Below are 21145 nucleotides of genomic sequence, written 5' to 3'. Positions count from 1 at the left end.
CTCAGGCGGCTCCAGTGGCTCCAGCAGGTCTGGCGGGTCCGGCTGCTCCGGCGGGTCTGGGGTTTCAAATTTTTAAAACGTTTATTTGAAAGTCAGAACAAGAGAAGGAGAGAGAAAGGGAAAGACAGAGAGAGAGAGAGAAAGAGAGAGAGAGAGAGAGAGAGAGAGAGAGAATGAGAATTTTCCATTCATTAGTTCACCCCCCAAGCATTTGGTCCATCTTCTGTTGCTTTCCAGGCACTTTAGAGGGGGCTGCATTGGAACTGGCTCTCCAATATGGGATGGCAGTGTCACAAGTGGGAGTTTAACATGCTGTGCAACAATGCCAGATTTTTTTGCACTCAAATCAACTTACCTTTTAATTCCACTTTCCATCGACTTTTTGAAATACCCTCCTATCCCTTTATGAAGCAGCACTGAACATTCATTTGCTGGATGGATGCATACAGGGCACCTAGTGTTTGCTAGGCTCTGGAAGAGAAAAGAATAAGACACCGTCTGCCATTTCAAAGGGCTAAGTTACTTGAAAGATACGGTGTCTGGAAGTTAAATGTTTTGGGCAGACATAGCATGGGGACCAGGCCATGTAAATTCTGGCTCCTGCTGCCTGGGACACTTGGGGAAGGTTTCCAGCAGTTTGTTTGCTCAGACTGCCCTTGAGCTGGGCAGGACCTGGAGAAGCAGAGCTAGGCCTTGGACTTTAGGGAATAGGGGAAACTTGGCAACCTGAGGGGTCCCATGTACTTGCAGGGTCCAGGGCTTCAGCCCCTTCCTCTCTGAGGCTCCAAGGCTATAGTTCGTGGTAATGGGCAAGAGCCCATTTGAGCCCAACTGTAGCAGTTTTATCCGGGACCCCAGTGTTTGCATGGTGTTTTGCAGCCATACCCGAATCTTCCAAGTTCCAAGTCAGATGGCGAATGACGTCATGCAAGAACGGATCGAGCAGGTGAGGCGCAGGTAAGCAGTTTGGGATGAGGAGATTTGTGTTCCTCAACAGGGCCGGCAGGTGGAAGGGCTGCTGGGCTCACAGTGTCCTCACACCAAGATCAGGACAGCAGTTCCTGGGCCTGCTGTCCTTGCCTGTGCTCCACATTTGCGGGGCTTTGTCAGCCTTGTGTGGGGTCTCCACCCACAGACAGGCCCAGGCTGAGCGCCTCTTCTTTGGACTCTGCTTCTAGGCCCACATGTGATGACAGCCACGGCACAAGCTGCCAGTCCACTCCTGGCCCCTGTGCAGTGGTCTGGGTAACCCCTGCCCCCAGGCAGCCTCCCTTCCACCTCAGCCTCTCCTCTGTCCCCTGCAGCATCTCCCATATTACCTGTGACTCAGCTCAGGACCCCAGCTTCAGATCTTCTTATTCGGAATGCTAAGAGCAACAGGTGAGTGTGTGGCAGGAGCAGTGGGGCGGAGGTGGTTCTCCTGGGCAGAGAGAGAGAGAGAGGGTGCACCTGCTGGGAACTTGATACCAAGGTTTAGCCTTTCCCTCTTGGTGATCAGGCTCCTGCACTTGGGGCCAAGGTGGACAGTGAAGGCAACTGCCTTGGACTCTCGCACTGCCTCTCCTAGCCCTAACTGTGGTGTCAGAGACCAGCTTCTCAGTTGCTAACAGGCCTACCGTTGAGTGACTAGTTGGTTGCGGTGGAGCCTGCAACATTACATGTCCAATAGTTCCCAGGCCTTGCTTTGAGTCACAAGATCCTATGGTCAGGGAGGATGCATCTTGGGTTTTGGACCTGCCACCAATTAGGAAGGGGACATTGAGTTACATGTGGCCTTTCTGATTGAGCCTGGCATTAGAGGTCCCAGTGGTGGCTGTGTGTGGGACTTCAGGGGTGGAAGGCCATGGCAAGTGACAGTGCCACAGGAACCCCTGCCCCGATGGGGCCAGAGGCTACACTGGCTGTCGTGGGAGCCAAAGGAGTGATTTAGACAGAGTTGGCCTCCCCATGCTTAAAAGGAAGATGGTGATGTAATCCTGGTATTCACTGAGCATTTACTGTATGTCAGCCCTCTATGTGAGGTGCTCGATCAGAGCTTCTCACCTGACTCCTAAACTCTTTTGGGAGGAGGGCGTCATTCATGCCCATTATGTCGATGGCAGAGGTCAGACCAAGCCTGGGAGCAGAGGCTGGGTTCCAGTTTCTTCCTGCTGCTGTGCCTCGGTTTCTTTGTCTGGAATACGAGCGTCTACTTCAGGGGGTTGTCTTGGGGTGATGGTATCTAGCACAGGGTGAACTCCACCTCGTTTGTTGGCTAATAGTCCCAGAGAAGAGGTGTCGGAGGTTCTGGGAGCGTCAGCAGCTTGCAGACCTGCAGAGACAGCCGGCCCCCAGTCTGACACTCCACGGCCTCTTCTTTTGTGGGTCTCTGCTCTCTAGACCAAGCTCTGTGGCTGTTGGGAACAGCAGGGCTGGAGGAGGGAGGCATCACATCCCCAGGACACATCCTCTGGGCATTTCTCTGCTTTCCAGGGCAAAGCTCTTCAGGGTCAAGAGCGGCCTGTGTCAGAGGAAACTTCCATCTCCTGCCTGACCTGAAGAGTGCCTAGACTTGTGCAGACTCCAGTGGGTGAGCCCTTCGTTGCGACAGTGGCAGCACTGGAATCTTCTCTCTGAACGCTAATAAAGAGATGTGCTATTTAACCACCCATCCTGGTGTTGGTGGGAGTGCTTTGCCATTCATTCATTCATCCATTCATCCATCCATCCATCCATCCATCAAATGCTGGGTGCCCTGTTATGTCCGGCACAGGGGACATGCGGCTGACCCCTTTGCAGTGTCAGGATGCAGGCAGAGTGAGATCCATGCAGCAAAGGCCATCTGGGAGCTCCTGGACTGAGCAAGGAGGACTTTCTGAGGGAAGCATGACTGTTTTGTTGCACGTATTTGTTTTGCCTTCATTTATTGCTTCTCTAAAGCTTTGCCTATCTCCGTGTGTATCTGAGTTTCTCACCTATATCCCTTTCCTTTTTTCTAAAGAATTGTTAATTTTTCTTGCAAAGCAGATCTGTTAGTGACAATTTCCATTGTTTTCTTATGAGCTGAGATAGTCATTATTTCTCCTTCATTTTTTAAAGATTAAAAAGTTTGATGATTTTCTTCTTTCAAATACTTACACTTTTAAATTTTTTATTAATATGAAGGGAACAGATTTTATGTATTTCATAGTACAGTTCTTTTTTTAAAAAATATTTATTTTATTTGAAAGTCAGACTTACACAGAGAAGAGAGGCAGAGAGAGAGGTCTTCCATCCACTGGTTCACTCCCCAGTTGGCCACAACAACCAGAGGTGTGCAAATCCGAAGCCAGAAGCCAGGAGCCAGGAGCTTCCTCTGGGTCTCCCACAAGGGTGCAGGGGCCCAATGACTTGGGCCATCTTCTACTGCTTTCCCAGGGCACAGCACAGCAGAGAGCTGGACAGGGAGTGGAACAGCCGGATCTCTAACTGGTGCCCACATGAGATGTCAGCACTTCAGACCTGGGCATTAACCTGCTGTGCCACAGTGCTGGCTCCCATAGTACAATTCTAAGAAGATAACCATACTTCCCTGCCTTCCCTCTCCCTCCCTAAATCCTCCTCCTCCTTTCCTTTCTTTAATTTTTGCAAAGACATAATTTTAATCCATTCTATAATCACAGGCTTAATTCACCACTAACCATAATATTCAACAATTGGAACTCCAGTTCCACAAGATTATATACACTGGCTAAAAGCAACAATCCTATCACAGAATGTCCATTTCATCCCTACACATTTTTTGCATTCTATACTAATTGACACATATCAGAAAAAACATACGGTATTTGTCTTTTTTGTATTGGCTTATTTCATTAAGCTTAATGGTTTCCAGTTGCAACCATTTTGTTGTGAAGGACGAGATTTCATTCCTTTTTTAATGGCTGAGTTGTATTCCTTAGTGTGTGTGTGTATATACACACACACACACACTCACACATACATACATGTATCACATATACATCATATATATACATATATATATATATCACATTTTCTTTATCCAGTCATCGGCTGATGGACATCTGGGTTGATGCAATATCTTAGCAATTTGGAATTGAGCTTCAATAAGTATGGGGAGTACAAATAACTCTTTCATATACTGATTTTATTTAGTTTGGGTAAATTCCCAGGAGTGGGATTGCTGGATCATATGGTACTTCTATTTTCAGATTTCTGAGGAATCATCATACTGTCTTTCACAATGGCTGCACTAGTTTACATTCCCACCAATAGTGGAATAGAAAACCTTTTCCCCCACATCTTCACCAGCATTTATTATTTTTCATTTTTGGATGTTAGCCATTCTAACATGAGTGAGGTAAAATCTCATTGTAGTTTTGATTTGTCTTTCCCTGATGGGTAGTGATCCCAAACATCTTTTCATGTGTCTGTTGGCCATTTGAATCTCATCCTTTGAAAAATTTCTGAACATGTCCTTTGCCGTTTCTTTTTTTAAAAAGATTTATTTATTTGAAAGGCAGAGTTACACACAGAGAGAAGGAAAGGCAGAGAGAGAGAGGTCTTCCATCTGCTGGTTCACTCCCAAGTTGGTTGCAATGGCTGGAGCTTTGTCCATTTGAAGCCAGGAGCCAGGATCCTCTTCTGGGTCTCCCATGTGAGTGCAGGGGGCCAAGGACTTGGACCATTTTCCATTGCCTTCCCAGGCCATAGCAGAGAGCTGGATCAGAAGTGGATCAGGGCCGGCGCCGCGGCTCACTAGGTTAATCCTGCACCTAGTGGCGCCGGCACACCGGGTTCTAGTCCCGGTTGGGGCGCCGGATTCTGTCCCGGTTGCCCCTCTTCCAGGCCAGCTCTCTGCTGTGGCCAGGGAGTGTAGTGGAGGATGGCCCAGGTGCTTGGGCCTTGCACCCCATGGGAGACCAGGAAAAGCACCTGGCTCCTGGCTCCTGCCATCGGATCAGCGCGGTGTGCTGGCCGCAGCGCGGCGGCCATTAGAGGGTGAACCAACGGCAAAGGAAGACCTTTCTCTCTGTCTCTCTCACTGTCCACTCTGCCTGTCAAAAAAAAAAAAAAAGTGGATCAGAAATGGAGCAGCTGGGACTTGAACCGGCACTCATATGGGATGCCAGCACAGCAGGCGGTGGCTTTACCTGCTATGCCACAGCACTTGTCCCTTCTGCCCATTTATTAACTGGATTGTTTGTTTTGTTGTTGTTGAGTCTCTTGAGCTCTTTATAATTCCTGGATATGAATCCTTTATCAATTGCATAGTTTACAAATATTTTCTCCCAATCTGTCTGTTGCATCTTCACTTTGTTGAGTGTTTCCTTTCAAGTGCAGCCACTACTTAGTTTGATGTAATCCCATTTGTCTAATTTTGCTTTTGGGATCTTTTCCAAGATGTCTGCCTATGCAATGTTTTTCAGAGTTTGCCTGAACTTCCCTCTAGTAATCTGATAGTAACAGGCCATAGATTTAGATCCTTGATTCATTGTGAGTTGATTTTTGTATAAGGTGTAAGGTATGGGGTCTTGCTTCATACTTCGTGTGTGTAGATCCAATTTTCCTACCACCATTTGTTGAAGAGACTGATCTCTGCAAGGATTGATTTCAGCTAGTTTGTCAAAGATTAGTCGGTTGTAGTTGTGCGGATTAATTTCTGGGGTTTCTATTCTGTTCCACTGGTCTACATGTTTATTTTTGTGCCAGCACCAGGCTGTTTTGATTATAACTGCCATGTAGAACATATTGAAATCTGCTATTGTGATGCCTCTGGCTTTGTTTTTCTTGTTTGAGATTGTTTTAGCTATTTAGGTTCTTTCGTGTTTCCATATGAATTTTAGTGATTTTTTTCTAAATCTGAGGAGAATGTCATTGGTATTTTGATTGTGTTCGAATTGTATCTAAATTGCTTTGGAAAATTTTCATGGACATTTTGATGATGTTAATCTAATCCAAGAACCTGGAAGATTTTTCTATTTTTTGTGTCTTATTCTGTTTCTTTAATGTTTTGTAATTTTCATTATAGAGATTTTTCACATCCTTGTTTAAATTTATTCCAAAGTATTTTTAAAAAGTATGTATTTATTTATTCGAAAGTCAGAGTTACACAGAGATGAGAGGGAGAGAGAGAGAGAGAGAGAGAGAGAAGTCTTCCATCCAATTGGCTGCAACGCCTGGAGCTGTGCCAATCTGAAGCCAGGAGCCAGGAGCCATGAACTTCTTCCAGGTCTCTCATGTAGGTGCAGGGGCCCAATTACTTAGACCATCTTCTACTGCTTTCCCAGTCCACAGCAGAGAGCTGGATTGGAAGTTGAGCAGCTGGGTTTTGAACCGGCGTCCACATGGGATGCTGGTGCTTCAGGCCTGGGGGTTAACCCACTGAGCCACTGCGCTGGCCCCTCCTAAGTATTTAAATTTTTGTAGCTGTTGTCAATTGGGCCGATCTTACAAATTCTTTCGCAGCCATGATATTGTTTGTGTATACAAAGTAATTGACTTTTGTGCATTGATTTAATATCTTACCATTTTACCAAACTCTTTTATGGGTTCCAATAGTTTTCTAGTTGTGTCTTTGGTTCCCATATATATAGGATCACGTCATCTGCAAACTGGGATAATTTGACTTCTTTTCTAATTTATATCCCTTTGATTTCTTTTGCTTGCCTATTGGCTCTGGCTGAAACTTTCTTGGTGAAAATGGGCATCCTTCTCTGATTTGGATCTTACACAACTTGCCTAAAGTCTTTATCATGAAAGAATGTTGCATTTTATCAAATGCCTTTTCTGTATATATTGAGGTAATCATATGGTTTTTATTGTTCAATTTGTTAATGTAATGTACCACATTTATTGATTTGCATATGTTGAACCATCCCTGAATGCCAGGGATAAATCCCATTTGGTTCAGGTGAATGATCTTTCTGATGTGATTTGATTAGCTACTAGCTAATAGAATTGTTGAGGATTTTTGCGTTTATCCTCATCAGGGATATTAGTCTATAGTTCTCTTTTTTGTATCTTTTTCTGATTTTGGAATTAAGGTGCTGTTGGCTTTATAGGAAGAGTTTGTGAGGATTCCCCCCTTTTCAACTGTTTTGAATAGATTGAGAAGTTTGGAATTAGTTCTTCTTTAAAGGTAGAATTCAGTGGTGAGAAGCCATCTGGTCCTGGGATTTTCTTTGTTGGTAGGGTTTTTATTATGGATTCAGTCTTCATCTTGGTCGTTGGTCTGTTTAAGTTTCCTATGTCTTCATGACTCAACTTTGGTAGGATTGTACCAAATCTGTATCTAGAAATCTGTCAATTTCTTCTAGATTTTAAAATTTGTGGGCATATAGTTATTTGTAGTAATTTCTGATGATTCTTTTTATTGCTCTGGTGGTATCCATTGTAACATCTCTTTTTTAATCTTTGCTTTTATTAATTTTGGTCTTCTCCACTCCCTCCTTTTTTTGGTTAGTTGGGTCAATGATGTATCAAATTTTTAAATTTGTTTTCAAAAACCCAGCTGGTCATTAAACTGATCTTTCGTATTTTTTTTGCTTCAATTTCATTTATTTATTCTGTAATTTTAATTATTTATTTCTCCCTACTAATTTCAGGTTTGGTTTGTTCTTGTTTTCTAGGTCCTTGAGATGCATTGTTAGATCATTTATTTGGTGACTTTCCAATTTCTTAATGTAGGCACTAATTTCTATAAACTTCCTTCTTAACACTGCTTTTGCTGTATCCTGTAACTTTTGATATGCTGTGTTGTCATCTTCATTTCTAAGAATTTTTGATTTCTTTTAGGATCCAATGTTCATTCAGAATCATGCTGTTCAGTCTCTATATGTTTGCATATTTTCTAGGGGTTCTTAAATTATTGATTTCCAGCTTCATCCCATTGTGATTAGGAAAGATACATGGTATGATTTCAATTTTTTTTGAATTTGTTGAAACTTGCTTTATGGTATAGCATATAGGCATGAACTGATGAAAAGAATATGTATTATGTAGCTGTGGGATGAAATGTTCTGTAGATATCTATTAGGTCCATGGTTTAGATTAGTTCTGTTGTTTCTTTGTCAATTTTTTGTGTAGTTAATCTTTTCATTGATTAAAGTGGGGTGTTGAAACTCTGCTTATTATTGTATTGGAGTCTATGTCTCCCTTTATATTCATTAACATTTGTTTTAAATAGTAGGTGCCTTGGCATTGGGTGCATATACATTTCCTATAGTCACATATTCCTGTTGAACTGATTCCTTAATCATTACTTAATGCCCTTCTTTGTGTCTTTTAACAGTTTTTCTGTTAAAGTCTATTTTGTCTGACATTAGGGTGGCTACATCTGCTCATTTTTGGTTTCTGTTAGCATGGAATATCTTTTTCCATCCTTTCACTTTCAGTCTGTGTGTGTCTTTGCTGGTGAGGTGTGTTTCTTGTAAGTAGCATATAGATGGATTTTGTTTTTTAATCCATTCAAGCCAGTGTCTTTTAACTGGAGAATTTAAGCAATTTACACTCAAGGTTATTATTGATATATATTGACTTGGTCCTTTCATTTTTCCATAAATATTCCTATAGTTTGTTATGTGTTTTCTTTTTACTTTTACTAGGAGGTTTTCTACCTTCACATTTTATCATAATGGTGACCATCTTTCTGTGCTTCAGTGTGTAGCACATCCTTAAGTATCTTTTGTTTCTTTTTTTTTTTTTTGACAGGCAGAGTGGACAGTGAGAGAGAGAGACAGAGAGAAAGGTCTTCCTTTGCTGTTGGTTCACGCTCCAATGGCCACCGCGGCCGGCACGCTGCGGCCGGCGCACCGCGCTGATCCAAAGGCAGGAGCCAGGTGCTTATCCTGGTCTCCTATGGGGTGCAGGACCCAAGCACTTGGGCCATCCTCCACTGCACTCCCGGGCCACAGCAGAGAGCTGGCCTGGAAGAGGGACAACTGGGACAGAATCCAGCACCCCAACTGGGACTAGAACCCGGTGTGCCGGCACCGCTAGGTGGAGGATTAGCCTATTGAGCCACGGCGCCTGCCACCTTAAGTATCATTTGTAAGCCAGGATGAATGGTGACAAATTTTACATTTCTGTTTGTTTTGGATGGTCTTTACTTCATCTTCATTTATAAATGAGAGCTTGCTGGATACAGTATTCTGGGTTGACAGTTTTGTTTTCTTTTAGGACTTGGCCTATGTTTCATTACTATCTCCTAGCCTATAGGATTTCTGATTAGAAATCAGCTGTTAGTCTAGTTGGAGATCCTCTGAAGGAAATCTGGTGTCTCTCTTGTGCTCATATAAGAATATTTTCTTTATGCATGTCATTACATTGAGTGATTGACTATAATGTGTCATGCTGAAGATCTTTTCTGATCATGTCATGCCTATTAGCAGTTCCTTGTGCTTCCTGTACTTGGATGTCCCTTTCTCTAAATTAGGGAAGTTTTCTATATTTCATTGAATAGGCCTTCTAATCCATTCTTTCTTTTCACACTTTCAGGAACTCCTAAGACATGTATGTTTGGTCATTTTATAGTATCCCATAAATCTGAATCTCTATTTTTAGTTCTTTTATTTTTTTGTCTGATTGAGGTATTTCCAAGGATTTATTTTCTAGTTCAGATATTTTTTCTTCTGCCTCACCAAGTCTGTTGTTAAGGATTTCCACTATTTTATCTATTTGACATGTTGAATTCTTCATTTGTAATATTTTAGTTTGGTTTCTTTTCAATTTCTCTGTCTCTTGGCAGTATTTTTATCTATGTAGTGTATGGTTTTCTTTAACTTATGTATTTTCTTCTTTTGTTTTTGAGTAATCATATGATCATTCTTTTTAATTCTTTTTCAGGAATTTCATGAGCCTCTTCATCTTCATATTCTAATATTGAAGTCTTGTTCTGTTCTTTTTGGGGAGTTGTATTGTCTTTCTTGGTCATGTTATATTTCTGCATTTATTTTTAGGCATTGTGGAATTAATTTTTGGTTTCTCCCACTCACACCCCATACCCTCTTATGCAGTCACAGAATTCTGACTCTCAGCCCTGCTCAGTCCATGGAGAGGGGTGAGGTGTCCCCAGAACCAGCTGCTTGTTGGTGCTCTGACTTAGTTGCTTGAATCCAGACACCTGTGATAGACGGAGGGGAAAAGGAATGCCTCACAGGCCTAAGTGTGCATCCCACAGCTGTCAACCCTCCAGGCCAGACCTCAAAGTTAATGGGGAACCTGGATTTATCCCTCCAATAAAGATCTCCTTAGAATGTATGCATGAGTTGTTGCAACTTATACTAGTGTTATTAAGATGGTGCTTCCTCCCTGTTACTCACTTGGCACCCTTGTCAGGGGATGGGAACAAAGCACTGTGTTCTCCCTTCATGGGGTTAGGTGGGCACCTTGCTCCCTGCTAACGCTCTTGGCCAGACACAATGTCAATGTGGTCTGCCATTTCTCCCTCAAGCAATATAACCAGTGGCACAGGCTGCTGCAGGCACCTCTCGCCTTGCTCCAAGAAGATGGCATCTCCTCCAGCCCCCTGCTGTGGGAGTAGCCGGTGGTATCCCTACTCTCTGCTAGGTGTTTGTACTGTCTGTGGTGCTCCACAGGGTCTCTCTTCTATCTGTAGAATTTCCACTGCTAACTTCTCTCCAACTTAACCCTGGGAATGCAGCCCCTTTGCTTTTCTTCTGTTATATCCCGTGGTCAAAGCCAGCAAGTCTTTTCCTTATTCAGCCATCTTGGATCTCCTGAACACTTGAATTTCACTCTACTATCATCTTGCTCAGCTGGCCTCTGGGCAAAGTTGGATAGAATTCCTAAACTTTGGTCTCATTCTTTCTCTAATTCTTTTAAGATTTTTTTTTTTACTGCATTTGAATACGGTACGATGAGGTGTGGGATTTTTTGTTATTTAACATGCATTTGAGATTCCTACATTTGGTGTATGTCATTAACCGGAAAATTCTCAGCTATTATTATTTTGATTATTTTTGCATTCCTTTCTTCTTTTCCTTTTGGTGTTCCCTTTTATGCATTTTATACCTGTGTAACACAGTTCATGGAAGTTCTGCTCCACTGTGTTTTTTTTTTTCACTCTTTTTCTCTCTTGGCTTCTCAGGTTGGGTATTTTGTATTCTCATTTCTTGACAGTTATGAATTCTTCCTTCAGCCTTGTCTAGTCCACAATCAGCCCTTCACAGACATTCTGCATTTCTGTCACTGTTTTTGACATCTAGCATTTCGCTTTGGTTCTTCCTTGCAGCGTCCACTCTTCTGCTAGTATTACATTGTCTACTTTTCCCAATAGAGTCTTTGGCTTATTAATCATTACTGCTTTAAATCCCCAAGCTGGTAGTTCTAGCTGCTCTGCTATATCCGAGTCTGAGTCTAAGGCTTGCTTTGTGCCTTTAGACTACAAATTTTACCTTTTAGTATGCTTGGTAGTTTTCTGATGAAGCAGACTTGATGTAGCAGGGAGAGGACTTGCAGAAAACAGGCTTGAGTGTGAGGTTTTGTCTGGCTAGGAGTTAAGCTGTGTTGACTTTTTGCTACAGCCGTGAGTGTCAAATGTTAAGATTTGCTCTGATGTCCTTACTTTTGTCTTCCCTGCGATCCTCAGGTTTCCCCAGCAACTCCTTCTTAAATAGAGTTGAGGCTTGTTATTGCAACAGCCCTGCTATGGTGGTGTTAACGTGAGGAGGGCAAGCATCTACAGTCCCAGGTCAGAACCTTTAGTGAACCTTCACCCATGGGCTATGCTATTCACAAATGCCCCCCCTTCTCTGCGAACCTTGGGAAATCCAAGATGGCTGGAGGAGAAGGGCCTGGAGTTGGGTATTTCCTTTTCCCCAGGCTGATCTAGCTCTGGAAAAACAGTTTCCCTTTAGAAAAGTCTGTTGTTAGGGAGAACAGAAAGCTCCTGACATATATTAGTTTATTTTATGATTTTAGTTAATTCATTAGTCATCTTTGAAAGTCAGATTTAGAGAGAGAGCCAGAGAGAGCAGAGCAGAGAGAGAGAGAGAGAGAGAGAGATCTTCCATCCACTGGCTCACTCCCCAGATGTCCATAATAGCTAGGGCTGGGCCAGGCCATATCCAGAAGCCTAATATCCCCTCTGGGTCTCCCACATGGATTCAGATTCCCAAGGACTTGCACCATTTACTGCTGTTTTTGCCAGGCCATTAGCAGAGAGATGGATGGGAAATAGAGCAGCCAGGACTCTAACCGGTGCCCACATGGGATGTCAGTGCTGCAGGCAGCAGCTTTACCAGCTGTGCCACATGCTGGCCCCCATGCATAGTTAAAGATGGCTACTCTCCCCTCCGCCTCAGGAAGTGAGTGACAGGCAAAAGTCTGGAAAGTTGGGGCTGGTGCTGTGAATAGCAGGAAAGCCACCACCTGTAACACTTGCATCCCACATGAGCTCCGGTTCAAGTCCTGGCTGTTCTACTTGTGATCCAGCTCCTTGCTGATGTGCCTGGGAAAACAGAGGAAGATGGCCCAAGTGCTTGGGCCCCTGAACCCACATGGGAGACCCAGAAGAAACTCCTGTCTCCTGGCTTCAGCCTGGTCCAGCCCTAACCATTGGGGCCGTTTGGGAAGTTACCCAGAAGATGGGGGACCTCTCCCTCCCTCTTTCTATCTCTCTGTAACTCTGCCTTTCAAGTAAGTACATCTTGAAACAAAGTTGTGAAGATCTGAGATTGACAGTTAGACTTGTCCACACAGTGCAGGTCAGCTTTCCTTGCCCCGTGTCCTTCCCTGGGCATCTGCTCTGGTAGCTGTGAGTCTTGGTGGCCACCATCCATCTCTCCCATTTTCAGACCAGCAATTCATCTTGTGAGTTCTCTGATGGATCTAGGAGAGTAGTTGATTTTCAGCTCTTTTTCCCCAGATTTTTCTTTTTTTTACTGTGAAGATGGGAGTGATGCCTTTCAAGCTCTTTGCATGTCAGATTAGAAAAGGGAGCCTCCTTCAGTGTCAGCTAGAATAACAGCTACTGCTCACTGAGCAGGTACTAAGCTTGGTCCTACCTAAGCACATTACATGCATGCAAGTGCTTAATCCCAGAAGCACTTGGGCACAGACAGATATGAGTGCTGTCAGAAAAGACCAGAAACACAGGATCTGGGGGCTTTGGTCATGTTGGTGACCACAGAGAGGTGGACGCCTGGCCTTCTGGCCCCAGAGTTCCTTTCTCAAATATGGTATCCCAGTGTGTGTGGGTCCTGGGCTAGGTCCTGGAAAGCAGCAGTAAAAAAATCCCACTCACCCCAGTTCCTTCCCTTGGGGGAACTGCAATTTTGACAAAGGAGATGGATTTTTTTCAAGATTTATTTGTTTATTTTGAAAGTCAGAGTTACAGAGAGAGAAAGAGACTGAGAGAGAACTTACAACCACTGGTTGTAATGACCGTAATGGCCAAAGCTGGCCCAGGCCAAAGCCAGGAGCCAGGAGCTTCCTCCAGGTCTCCCACATAAGTGGCAGGGGCCCAGACATCTGGGACATCCTTTACTGCCTTCCCCAGGCCATTAGTAGGGAGCTGGATCTGAAGTGGAGCAGCTGGGACTCAAACTGGTGCCCATATGGGATGCTGGCATTGCAGGCGGTGTCTTTAGCCATTACACCAAAATGCCTGCTCCTAAGGAGATGTTTTTTTTTCCTGCAATTATAGAAATACTATTTTTAAACTTTTATTTAATAAATATAAATTTCCAAAGTACAATTTTTGGATTACAGTGGCTTTTCCCACCCCCACCCCCATAACTTCCCTCCCATCCGCATCTCTCCCATCTCCCACTCCCTCTCCCATTCCATTCACATCAAGATTCATTTTCAATTATATTTATATACAGAAGATCAATTTAGTATAAATTAAGTAAATATTTCAACAGTTTGCTCCCACACAGAAACACAAAGTATAAAATACTGTTTGAGTACTAGTTATAGCATTAATTCACATTGTACAACACATTAAGGACAGAGATCCTACATGGGGGCTAAGTGCACAGTGACTCCTGTTGTTGATTTAACAATTGACACTCTTGTTTATGGCGTCAGTAATCACCCTAGGCTCTAGTCATGAGTTGCCAAGGCTATGGAAGCCTTTTGAGTTTGCCAACTTTGATCTTATTTAGACAAGGTCATAGTCAAAGTGGAAGTTCTCTCCTCCCTTCAGAGAAAGGTACCTCCTTCTTTGATGGCCTGTTCTTTCCACACTGGGATATCACAGGGATTTTTTTTTTCTTGCCAGAGTGTCTTGGCTTTCCATGCCTAAAATACTTTCATGGGCTTTTCAGCCACATCCGAATGCCTTAAGGGCTGATTCCGAGGCCAGAGTGCTGTTTAGGACATCTGCCATGCTATGAGTCTGCGGTGTAGCCTACTTCCCATCTTGGGTCTTTCAGGAGATGGATTTTAAACAAACTAATTATAAATCACCATTTTCATTACTATAGGGAAGAAATGCTTTATATCATGGGAATTGACCCTAAACAGAAAAAGAAAGCAGAGGGGATTTTGTCTAAATGAAAAGCATGATATCCATTTTACAAGATGGGGAACAGGAAGTTCAGAGAGGCCAAGTAGCTTTCTTAATGGCATCACCAGAGGTTGAGTCCAGGTAGCCTCACGTCAGAGCCAGTGCCTAGCCCTGCCCTGTAGGGCTATGGTGGGTGAGTGATGCTTAGCTGGTGATGGCTGGGGTGCTGGGATCCACCTGCCTCACTGTTGGGGGTGGGCAGGTGCACCTGAGCCGGCTCACTCACTCCAGCGGGGGAGGGAGGGAGGGTGGGTGAGGAGGTCAGCAGGCAGAAGGGCAAGGGACAGGCTCTGAAGTGGGGAGAGAAAACAGCACGTGGGTGGAAAACATCAGGACCAGGTGGGGAGTGGGAGGGGCTGAAACCTTGGTAAGCACCTACCTTGGCACACGTGTGTGTCGGAGGCAGCAAGGGAGTCTGCCCAGGAGACAGGCAGCAGGGGTCCCTGGTGGTGGTGGGGATGAGGCGTCAGGGCCCGGCAGGACACAGAGTTGGTGACCAGTGGTGCACGGCTGTGGAGGGCGGTGTGTGGTGCACCTCGTGATGGCTAGGCAGGGGGGCCTGGGCCGGGGGTGGGGGCATCCATTCAGCTTTGTCTTGAGTTTGGGTGCAGAAAGACGCCCACTGGGGAGACACACACGGCCTGGACTGATGGGTGCCACCTCAGGCGGAGCTTGGACAAGGTTCAAGGGGAGACTTAGCACGTGCCAGGGCTGCTGGCCAGGAGGGACTGCGCTCGTGCAGGGCACAGCCGGCGTGAGAAGAGGGGAGCCGATCTTCCTCAAGTCCTCCGCACAGTTCTTGGGAAGGCAGGGAGGGGCCCTCAGCTCTCCAGAGCCCAGGTCAACGCTGCAGGAATGCACTTCCCAGCTCCTGGTGGCCTTTGGAGCCTTCTCTGTCCACTACAGGGGGCCTAGGCTGTTTCGCCATTGACCACCAGGTGGCGGCATTTCCATGCAAAACAGCATTTCTTGAAGGTGACTCGGTCTAAGGAGTCCGCTCCAGCCTGGGGACCTGGTGTACATGTTAGCGGCTTTTGGGAAGCCTAAATTGGTGGGCCGGCTTTGGGGATCAAGTTTAGTTATAAGTAGGGTCCATGTGCACATAGATGATCTACACAGGCCCCATGCATTTAAGCAGAATGTACTGAGCTGTGTGGATTCAGCCAGGTGAATATTTAGCGTCCAGAAGCCCACAGTGGCTGAGGGGCTATGCAGACCAATAGTGGCAAATTGTGTGGGACAGCCAGAGGACCTAAGTAGTGGTGCAGAGATGGGAGCGATTTTCTCTGCAGATTTCCAAAGCAGAGTTTTGGGGGGTGTTGGGGGCTCTGACAACAGAGGACAGGTCTCCTACATTAGAACATCCATGGGGGAAGGGATCTGGCCCTGGCTTTGAGCTGGAGAAGGACCCTGGGTGTTGAGAGGTGGACAGGTGCACACCCTCCACCAGGGCAGAAGCCCATGAGCCAGGCCAGGTTGCCCAGGGACTCGGGTGCCTAGGAGGAGCCCATGACACATAGGAGGGCGCTACTGTGGCAGCTCTGTGGGGAGCACCCAGCTCTGGAGCCTGGGGAGAGAGGGACTCCCACTCCTCTCACAGCTGAGGTCCCTTGCAGCTTAGGGTGGAAATGAAATCATTAACTGGCTCATAAGACATTTTGCTCTGTTCGTGATTGACCCAAGGAGGGGAGTTTGGGGACAAATATGCCTCCTCTACCTGTGTTACAGGGGGACTGAGCCACGGTAAATTAAAAGAAAATCACTGGCAAATTTGGGACCAGCGAGCTGTGACCAAGCCATTTGTGTAGTTAAATGGAGCTGAAAGAGCTAATAAAGGCTTTGTGGGTCACGGATCCCCCGTGTGAGGGCCGGGTGTGGGAGGCCGGGGAGCTGGCCCAGGCCTGCAGCAGGGACTTCCTGTGGCGGTGGCGACAGCGACTGGGAGGGGAGGGGTCTGAGATGGCCTTTGTGGGTGTGTCCCTTCCCAGTGTTAAACCTAGATACGGACAGGGACCCAAGCGCAGTCCCAGCTTCCAGTGTGTCCTACAAAACAGCCTCCAAGCACAGCCCAGCCCCGGGGACACCAGGGTGGGGGCAGGGGTGGTGGCAGGGTTTTCCCATCAGCCAGGGGGCAGGCACTTCTTGAGGGGCAGGGGGTTCAGTGCAGAGGGGACTGATGGAGGAAGCAGATCGGAGTTGCCATGATGAACCGTGTGGGGTTGTGCAGCTCTGCAGGGGGGAGGCACTGCCCGGGTAGGGTGTTCACTGAGGGGTGCTGCCTCGCGGGAGCTGGCTGTGCACCTAGCTAGGGCCAGTCCACCCTGGAGGGACTGGCTGCCTACCGGGCGCTCAGCGTGAGGCTGCCGGCTGGGGCAGGTGTGCGCCCCAGTGCATCCGGGTAGCAGCAGGTGGAGCCGAAGAAGTGTCTGGACACCACGTCGGAGCGCTGCTTCTGTTTCGGCCTTTCTCATCTCTGTCCAGTGGACCTCACTCCGCCGCCAAGGTGAGCTGCCTTCCAGAGCCGGGGAGGAAACGTACCCGAAGGGACGCCAGGCGCCTGCGCCGCACAACCAGACGCTTGTTCGACACGTTTTCCAATTACTCCGCAGCCTCCGCGGCGATGCTCAAAATTCATTTTCCGTCCTGAGAGGGCGAAAATAAAGGCAAGAGGAAGCCGCAGCTGCAGCCTGGCGAGTGGAGAGCCTCGCAGAAGCCAGGCCGGGGGCCCGGGCCGCCCTCCACATCTCCTCCAGCCCTGCTCTGTCAGCTCTGCTCCAGGCCTGGGCCCAGGGACGCAGCCCCTCCAGGAAGATGGAGGCGGGGCCCTGGTGGAGTGAGGAAGGACTTGCGAGATTTGGACGTGGAGAGGGCAAACTCGGGTGGTGGATTAGTGGAGAAGGTGTGGGCCCCAGACTTCTTTTTATCATTAACTTTCAACGTTTATTTTTTTCCCTAATTTTTATTTATTATTTACTTGAAAGCCAGAGAGAGAATGAGAGAGTCAGACAGCGAGACTGCTCTCATCTGCTGGTTTACTTCCTAAATACTTGGGCCAAGCCAAAGCCAAGAGCTTGGAACTCTATCCAGGTCTCCTACATGAACCCAAATGACAGGGACCCAAATACTTTTTTTAAAAAAGACTTATTTATTTGAAAGTAAAAGTTACACACAGAGAGGAAGAGAGGCAGAGAAGAGAGAGAGGTCTTCCATCCGATGATTCACTCCCCAATTGGCTGCAATGGCCAGAGCTGCGCCGATCCGAAGCCAGGAGCCAGGAGCTTCTTCCAGGTCTCCCACGTGGGTGCAGGGACCCAAGGACTTGGGCCATCCTCTACTGATTTTCTAGGCCATAGCAGAGAGCTGGATTGGAAGTGGAGCAGCTGAGTCTCGAACTGGAGCCCCTATGGGTTGCTGGTGCTTCAGGCCAGGGTGTTAACCTGCTGTGCCACAGTGCTGGCCCTAAGGGACCCAAGTACTTATGCCCTTACTGATTGCCTCCCAGGATGTGCGTTAGCAGGAAGCTGGAATGGAACATGAAGCCGGCCCTCGAAGCCAGGCACTCCAATAAAATGTGCAGGTGTCCCGGGCTCTGTCTTAACCACCCCTGCCTCAGACACTCTTGGCACATCCACTGTGCCGGTTAATCACCTGTTTCTCTACCTGTGCCCTGTCTGCTGTGCTAGGAGGGGAGTCCCGGAGGACCCAGCCAGGCTCTGTGTTTCACAGCCGTTTGTTTGCCCAGCGCCCTTGAACCATGCCTGGTGTGGGTGCTCAGCCCATGTGGCCTAGGAAAAAAGTGCTGCATCTCAGCACCCCAAGTCTGGGCCTTGAGGGTTTTTGCTGCTATTTTGCTGGTGTTCGCATCAGTTCTGGGGCCTCCTCCGCCCTTTCTGGGTTCCCACTTCTGTGTCTTCCAGGGGTTCCTCTGTGGACCGGCCTGGAGGTGCTGCAGAGGGAGGTGGAATGGTTCATGTGGGGAAGGCCTGGTGCATGAGAAGGGCAGAGGGCAGGTGTGGCTGTCCCTACCTCGTAGGCTGTGGAAGGAAGGCCCAATGAGAGACAGCATGTAGCAGATGTGTAGCAGAGAGGACACAGTTGCTAACAGTGAGTGCCCAAAGGAGCTGTTTCTGATACACATGCTTTTCAATGTGACAGCCAAGATGGAAGTTTCTAGACTTAGATGGCTTGGGCTGGAACCCTGGCCCTCTCAGGTGTCTGTGTGACCTTGAGTAAGCTGCTTATCCTGCCTGAATTCAGCTGCCTAGAATCCTTGTGAGTTCAAGTGTGGCAACTCCTGTCCAGGGTGCAGAGCGTGCCTAGCACTGGGTGCACCTGAGCCTGGGGCCGTTAGTTACAGTGGTTCTTCACCCCAGAAGAGGTGCCAGGCTTCTAGCAGAGATCATCACTGGTTAGCCTCAAACGCATAAAGTTCCTATGCCTCTCCCTGGATGAGTTGGTGACCTGCTTGCTCTGTAAAGAAAGGCTCCGTGGGAAGGAGCTGGCACTGTGGTGTAGCGGGTAAAGCCGCCGCCTGCAGTGCCAGCATTCCACATGGGCACCGGTTCAAGTCCCAGCTGCTCCACTTCCCATCCAGCTCTCTGTTATGGCCTGGGAAAGCAGTGGAAGATGGCCCAGTCTTTGGGCCCCTGCACCCACATGGGAGACTCCTTTGGATTGGCACAGCTCTGGCTGTTGTGGCTAATTGGGGAGTGAACCAGCAGATGGAAGATCTCCCTCTCTCTCTTCCTCTTTCTGCCTCTCCTTCTCTCTGTGTGACTCTGACTTTCAAATAAATAAATGAAATCTTTAAAAAAATAAAAAACCCACTATATTAAAAAAAGAAAGGCTCAGTGGGTGCCCCCTAGGAGTTTGCGCTGGAAGGTGAAGGATTTCGGTATCTGCAGAGATGCTGAGGAAGCATGAGTTGAGGAAAAATAAGAATGTTAGGTGTGCAGTTGGGAGCCGGTGCTGGAGTAGTGTGGCCTTAAGGAAGACATAGTAGAACAGAGTCCCCTCTCCATGGGCTCTGAAGGGGACTGGCTGGACACAGGACACCTTGCACCCTGGGTCTGTTTGCCAACTGAGGAGCGGCTGCCCTGGACCTGGACTAGGACGAGGGTGGCGTGGCCCTCTGTGGCCAGCAGATGATGCTGTTGATCCAGCAGTGCCAGCTGCTGGGCCCTAAGCTGGTGCCTCCAGCACAGTGTTCAACCCCAGGCTGCTGATTGCTCATTTTCCACCAAGTACAATGTGCACAAACCACCATGCTCTCCCACAAGCAAGTTCCTGCAGCCGGCTTTGTAGTTGTCCTCTGAGGGGGACTTTCCTCCACCTGCCCAGGCAGAGTGGGTGCCAGACTGGGGTGTCAGCACCAGACAGTGGATCTTCCGTTACTGGGAGGAGGGACTGTGCTCTGTCCTATACTGGGGCAGTGGGTTGGCCTGGCCACTCCCCAGAGCCACACAGCAGGCAGAGGCCTCTGGATCCATCCAAGTGCCCTGTGAGAAGGGTGGAACAGGGGGGACATGCAGACAAAGAGGCATCACTGTGAATCGGAGTCTGGCGGCGTCAGAACCCCCTTTGGGGACCAAAGTTCTGCTGTCAGCTTTCCTGGCTTGCTACCGATGCAGGTCATCAAACATCACCCTCATTCTCTGGACTGAAAGCTCATGACAGAGCCCAGGAGCCCGAGTGCCTGTTGGTCCCGTCCGGGTGACTCTGCACAGCCCTCAGATCAGTGTCCAGGTTCTCAGAAGCAAAACTGCAGCTCTTTATTAGTGCCTTCTCTCTCTCTGTCTCTCCCTCTCTTCTGTCTGTAACTGCTTCCCAAATAAGTAAACAAGTCTTTTTAAGAAATCCACCAGCTCCACTTATAAAAAACAGAAACACCCCACAACCGAGATGTAGCATAGTCATGGCCAAGATCACTGGACAGGGGTACAGTAGGGAAGATGCTAAGGTTTGACTGACGCCTTTGCTTCTTCCTGTTGCAGGTCCAGTCAAGACCATGATGTCAGACCATCTTTGGCCCTGTGCAGTCCTCTGTGGCCTCCCTGCTGTCTTGTCCTCACGTTGGCTTTGTGCAGCAGGTCCAAGGGGTCCTGAGCTTGGGAGCTACCCAGTGCTTGGAACGTAGTAGGTTGTGCTGAATGAATCAAAGCTTGGATTGGCTGTGTGACCTTGCGCAAGCCACTTGTCCTCCCTGGGATTACAGGTGAAACAGGATAAATAACTGTGTGCGTCGCATCCAGCAGGGTCTGAGTGTGGCTGTGGCTAGGATGGCTCTGACAGAATGGGCATTTTTCTTCCCTTGGAGGAAGTTTTCAGTCTGAGCATTTCTTACCCTCTGTGTTGAAGGAGCAGGGAGAAGGTGCCATGGGACTAAGGCCAATGAACAAACTTAAACTCTTGCAATGCAGAAATGCCCCGTCTCGTCTTCCACAACAGAAGGGAAGAGAGCCACAGTGCTGGCCAAGCTTGCCCCTCTACCAAGCCCCTGAGTCCGAGTCCTCTCCCAACTCCCTCCCCAGCAGTTTCAAAGCTTTGCATCAGCAAGTTCACTTTAGATGAATAGTCCACTGCCTTCCTCCATAAGCAGTCAGTGCCAGGGACTTCCCAGGGGATATTTAA

At 47.4% G+C, this 21145-nt stretch overlaps 1 protein-coding gene across 5 annotated transcripts in view; it reads left to right on the top strand.

The window, feature by feature from the left end:
• SPATA19 (spermatogenesis associated 19) overlaps positions 1 to 20875 on the top strand; it is a 31335-nt gene extending 10460 nt beyond the window's left edge. For 2 of the 5 annotated variants that reach the window (XM_051834504.2, XM_070065674.1), the window contains exons 5-7: positions 880 to 957; positions 1179 to 1380; positions 2473 to 2683. In XM_051834504.2, the coding sequence (XP_051690464.2) occupies positions 880 to 957; positions 1179 to 1371 (271 nt within the window). In that variant the 3' untranslated portion in view covers positions 1372 to 1380; positions 2473 to 2683. Of the gene's footprint in view, positions 1 to 879; positions 958 to 1178; positions 1381 to 2472; positions 2684 to 20508 lie in introns of those variants that run through there. The other 3 variants (XM_051834505.2, XM_051834506.2, XM_002721558.5) reach the window with 3 other exon arrangements.
• Positions 20876 to 21145: the final 270 nt, after the last annotated feature.

Source organism: Oryctolagus cuniculus, chromosome 1 (genome assembly GCF_964237555.1).
Source record: "Oryctolagus cuniculus chromosome 1, mOryCun1.1, whole genome shotgun sequence".
NCBI lineage: Eukaryota > Metazoa > Chordata > Mammalia > Lagomorpha > Leporidae > Oryctolagus > Oryctolagus cuniculus.
The sequence above is the reverse complement of the archived record's forward strand: the minus strand, read 5'-3'. Positions and strand labels throughout refer to the sequence as shown.